The sequence below is a fragment of the Triticum aestivum genome, unplaced genomic scaffold, assembly GCF_018294505.1.
Source record: "Triticum aestivum cultivar Chinese Spring unplaced genomic scaffold, IWGSC CS RefSeq v2.1 scaffold28961, whole genome shotgun sequence".
Classification (NCBI taxonomy): domain Eukaryota; kingdom Viridiplantae; phylum Streptophyta; class Magnoliopsida; order Poales; family Poaceae; genus Triticum; species Triticum aestivum.
The window spans coordinates 666-6133 of record NW_025235449.1 but is presented as its reverse complement, the minus strand read 5'-3'; the positions used below and the strand labels follow the sequence as shown (position 1 = coordinate 6133).

General features: G+C 40.1%; 1 protein-coding gene across 1 annotated transcript; it reads right to left on the bottom strand.

Annotated features, from left to right (window-relative positions):
* Positions 1-2867: 2867 nt before the first annotated feature.
* Positions 2868-4494, bottom strand: LOC123176290 (F-box protein At5g07610-like). The gene is made up of 2 exons (XM_044590572.1): positions 4377-4494; positions 2868-4098 (listed from the first exon to the last, which is right to left on the bottom strand). Exons 1-2 carry the CDS (start codon positions 4409-4411, stop codon positions 2949-2951), a joined length of 1185 nt encoding a protein of 394 aa, XP_044446507.1. The 5' UTR covers positions 4412-4494; the 3' UTR covers positions 2868-2948.
* Positions 4495-5468: the final 974 nt, after the last annotated feature.

Below are 5468 nucleotides of genomic sequence, written 5' to 3'. Positions count from 1 at the left end.
ACCGTCGCTGTGTTTTCTACCTTTTTTTCGTCTCGCGGTAAAGCTCGATGGGCCGGCCCACTCGTGCTGTCTCCTGTGCATTTTTGATGCATAATGCGGCGCATAGGACCTCCCGCGGCAAAATGCCGACGTTTCGCACAGGGCGCGACTAACCTGGGCCGGCCCATTTCCGGTGGCACGATCGCAGTATGAAAAGCAGTAAAAAAACTAGGGATCGATTCTATGACTTCACAGTAGCTGGAGCGCGGTGCTAGTGCTGCGACTGTCAGCTTCCTATGTTAGGATTGCAGCGCCAAACTTAAAGAAGCATACAACAGTGGCAAGGATCTAGGGATGACCTACTGCAAGTGAGCATCAGCCACCAGAATTCCTGGGATTTTGTAGACAAAATGGCAACCCGCCTTATAAAAACATAAGCCAAAACAGATTTAAAACTATTTCATATTTCATAGCAAAACAATTCATATTTCATAGCAAACATTATCATATTTCATAGCAAAAAATGTAAAACTCAAACCATTTTTGGCAATCTCAAACACTTTTCCACAAAAATGAACAAAATGAAAACGAGATTGTTTTCAAAATTATGAGAAATTTCTTGAAAATGCAAAACAATTTCCAAAAAACGGAACAAGAAGCTAAAAGCGCGAACATTTTTCCAAATTACGAACAAATTTTTCAAGACATGAATATTCTTTGAACTCCGACAAACATTTTTGGAATTCGGCATCAAATTTGAAAAACATGAACATTTTGATGATGTGAACAAATTTGGAAAGCGGGAACATTTCTTGAAATTCCCATTTTTTTTGAATTGGTGATTAAAAGTTAATGAATGTGAACCTTTTTTAAAATTCCCGAACATTTTTTGAATATGTGAGAGGAATTTAAAAACATGAACATTTTTTGAATTTGCGAACAAATTTGGAAAGTTGGAACATTTTTTGAAATTTCGTTTCCTTTAAATTTTGAATAATTTTGGAAGTGGAAACATTTTCCGAGGCTGTAAACAAAAATAAAAAACGCGTACATTTCTTGAAATCGCGAAGAAACTTTCAGGACATGAACATTTTTTGAATTTGTGGAAAAAATTGGAAAGTAGAAGCATTTTCTGAAAAAACACGAACATTTTCTGAATTTGAGAACAAAAATTAAAATACAAAGAAGTATTTATGAAATTCTCCCAAACATTTTTTCAATTTCCAGAAAATTATGAAAATATAATTATATTTTCCTGATTTCGTGAACATATTTTGAAAACAGAAACAGTTTTTTAAATGAACAAATTTTGCGTGACGCGAACAGTTTTCCAAAATTTTATTCATTTTCCCAAACAATTTTTTAGTTTATGAACAAATTTTAGAAATATATTTTTAAAATTTCCAAACTGCTTTGAAAACAGGAACATTTTATGAAATCTGTGAACATTTTTTAAATTACTGAAAAAAATTAGAAAATGCTAAAAAACTTAAACTGTATTATTTTTTTTAATTTTGGAACATTTTTTGAGAAGAAGTGAACAAATTTTGAAGTACTAATCTTTTCTGCAATTTGTCAAGGAAATTTGAAAACAGGAACAAAATCTGGAAAATGAACAAACTTTAATTAATACAAACATTTTTTAAGTCTAGATTTTTTTGAAAAAAAGAAATAAATGCGAAAAGGGAAACTGAAAGAAAATTAAGAAGAAAAGTAAAGAAAATGAAAAAAGAAATAGAAAAAAGTAAATAGGGCAGCAAAAAGAAAAAAAGAAAATTAGAAAGAAAATTAGGAAGGAAAAAAGAAAACCCAGTTCAGGAACTTCTAGAAGATTCCCAAAACCAGGAAAACCGGCTGGGAATCCTCTAGAAGCTTCCTAAAACTAGAACCTCAAAACTGTACGTACCCTTCTAGTTAGGCTAGCCCAAATCGCTCACTAGCTTGCCTCCCTGTGCGATTCGTCGACTGTTTGACGCGAAATACGTCAAATAGGTTTTTCCGGACTTGACTGGCACTTTCGCATTTCCTGGCTAGCGAATGGGTCGTCGGGGCGTCAATAATGGGCTAACTATATCCTCGCGGATTGGGCTATGTACACGTTCATTAAGTTCTGGAAGGCCTTGGCCCTGCTCGAGCGAATCAGGTGATGCTTGTTTTTTAACCCCTCAAAATAAAATAAGGAGATGCTTGCTTTTGTATAAAAACAAGATGATGATTGTTTTGATGATATTAAGGATTTACACTTTCGACAATATATGCTCGGATCTATTATAAAACTTCACTGGAAGTAATTGGCCTCAACTGACGTGACACCATATTCATCCAGTTTCACTATGTGTTTGTATTAGGTGTATTTGTTTTTTTAATAAAATTCCACAATATAAGGTGCATTTGTGCTAATTCCTCGTAATTCCGTTCTTGGCCCTCCGAAAAAAATAAAGTATCTCTCACCTGATTGCATGTATCTCTCCTTGTAGAGAAAAAAGGAAACCATCTCTCTCCCGATTGCGTGTATCTCTTCCTTTCCTAGCCTAAGTGATTTACTTGCCGCTAATCAATGAATTTGACAAGGGTAGTTTTGTCCTAAGTGTCTATAATCATGTGCCTTGGTCAATGTGCCGAAAATAACACACCTTACATAACGGAATAGAGGGATTATAACAGATACGTAAGAGCAAAGGTGACATATTTCACACATGTGCCAGTAGCAGACAAGCGATCATTGGCTAGTTCTTTCTCAATAAAATGCTTATGCTTTTCCCTGACTTAAAATAGAAGATACGAGTTTATTGATCATGACTTTTGCTTAAAAAGTGCATACATCAGTTAAGAAAACGAGAACCAAATCCAAGCAGACATATAAGATACTTCTCCATAGCATGAAATAATGACTCCTATCACAGATGTTTCTATAAAGACAGCGGTGGTTTCATATTGATATCATGCATGAAGTGAATTTCGTATTGACGTCATGTATGCAGTGATTGCAACTCTGCATACAATGGCACATATGGCAGGCGTGGCAGATAACCATCAAGACTGCAGATCACTTTGACTTGTCGACGGTCCATATCATAGCACATTAATGTGGAAGCTGACCCCACAGTGAAGAAAATTAAGTTACATTCCGGATGAATCGCAATCCAACGGGAATCGACCGGATGAATTGCAAACGAATCGGAATCTGTAACATGTGTCCCTCCAAATATGTCTGAAGTTTTAACACTATGCTTCAGTTTCCACTTTTTGCGGTCATAGTCCTCGAGAACATAGACTACTAGTCGAACCACATTACCATCACCTCTCTTGAACTTGGCATAATGCAGACAGTCCTGTGAGTGCTGAATAAAACCATTATTCAAATTATCAGGGATATGGAAGTTCATTGATGTTTCCCCCGCCGTGTCTACCACACCTATAAAAAAGGGTGACCTTTTGCCGAAGGAGTAAAAATACAAACAGCCGTTGAGGAAGACAGCGCTAGACTGCTCAGCAGGAAGCACAATTCTTTTGTTCCATCCAATTTCCTTGTAAACCCATCTCTTGGTTTCCGACGAATACACTTCCACTTCAGAAAGGTAGGCGTTAAAGTTGACATTCTCTAGCAACACAAACACATAGAAGTGGGAAGACATGGTCGGATCGAAACCCAGACGCTCTATGCCCACCTTGTTTTCATGGCTACGGTCGGGCAACGAAACCCACTCCTTCGTGGCAGGATTGCACACGATGTAACAAAACTCATCACCAAGAGAGGAAACGCCGTACCAGCGACAGAGGAGGAGGCCATTGCAGCAGTCTAGTAGATCGACGCGCCGGTGGCTGGGCAGGAAGGAAAAAGAGGTGTCGACTGGAGGGCAGCGTTTCCCCGAGACACCGGCGAAGCGGACTTCTGTTTCCAGAGGCAACTCCCCGTTGTCGCTCCTAGTGTAAAAAAAGCCTGCTAGGGTTTGAGGGAGCTTCCTGCGGTGATCGGGGTGGTCGATGAGGCTGAGCCAGTCCTTGGAGACCCACTTGAAGCGGCACACTGATCTTGCGGGGACGCGCGCGAGGATCTCGACGAGCAGATCGTCGGCGAGTCTCTCGGCTGCCATGCCGCCATAGGGAGGAGAGGAAGATCTGCACAAACAAAGACAGATGAGATGTCAGACCAGGGGATCAGTGAAGGAGTTTGCGATGGTTGATACATAGAAAACAACAGCCCAGGTGTGCTTTATATACACACCTCGGACTAGACATAACCTAGACGAGCTACTCACTCCTGGAACAAACAAGATCTGACCTGATTACAACTTGTACTACCAGGACACGACACGCCTAATAGCTATAGTCCTAATTGACTACTGTAGCATACTAGTACGAGACTAGGTTTGGATTATTTCCAAGAATGGACTTACTCACGTGGACGAGAGCGATCCGCCGGCATGGACATGGCGGCGGAAGATGGGTGGTGCCGTCGAGCGAGAAGGAGGAAGGGGATTGAAACCTACGACCAAGGGTTTGAGAGTTTTTCTCGCGTTAGCCAATGCCCAATGGGCCGTCAGTGGTTCGCCCAATGGGCTGAAACAATGAAGCTTTTTTCAAGAACCCACAAGCTGTGCGTCTTCTGTATTAAGAAAGGGGATAGAACACAATACTAGTTCTGTACATATGTTAGAAGAGAAACAACAGGCTACTGGGAGCATCCACCATAGGCCTAAAACGACCTGCTGGTAATCCTAATCTCCCTCAATCCTAATCCAGAGGGCTACCTCACTTCTAATTCTGGCCGTTGTAACAGACTCAACGGTCGCAATCCTGTCCAACAATGAAGCTCTCTCGACAATTCATCATCACTCTGCTGCTTCCAAGGCCTTCTCATGTCCGCATTAGCAGGTTGTTGCCTTCCTTTCTCACACACGGACACGTGCAAAAATGACCATCTATGAGCAACTCTAACGTGCCGACCTAAACATATGATAATTTTGTCTGTTTTTTATTCGTTTGGGTCGGCTGCCCGCTCGACATCCGCCTAGTTTATCATTTGGGCCGGCAGAGCGCCCAACGCCTGCGACTCATATTTGCCGATGTGGCCGGCAGGCCGCTGTTTTTAACAAATATGCATACATTTTGCATAGTTTCACTATAAAAAATAGCATAGTTTCACAACCAAATAAATTTAGTACAGTTTTACAAACCGAATAAAAATTAATTTGTCTCGAATACATGTGAAAAAAATATACATCTATTGATTGCCCACATGAGCTCAAATATGCTCAACTAAATCATTTGGAGCTGCATGTGAATTTCTCAATCACACATTTCATGATGAAAATCGTAGAGGATAAGTGCCCGGAACGTATCTACAATCACTTGATCGTAGATATGTTTTGAGCACTTATCCTCTACGATCATATTGTGCATAATCACACAAGCAGTCATCATGTTCCACAACTTCTTGGTGCTTCAAGTCCTAGCAAAATACCGAACAATGTCCCATTGATATTGCA

Bases quoted from the DNA above. Each gene is read 5' to 3' on its own strand.
- LOC123176290 (XM_044590572.1), bottom strand. From the start codon at position 4,411: ATGTCCATGCCGGCGGATCGCTCTCGTCCACGTGA. The intron at 4,099-4,376 runs GTAAGTCCATTC...TTGTTTGTGCAG, and splicing joins GATCGCTCTCGTCCACGTGA to ATCTTCCTCTCCTCCCTATG.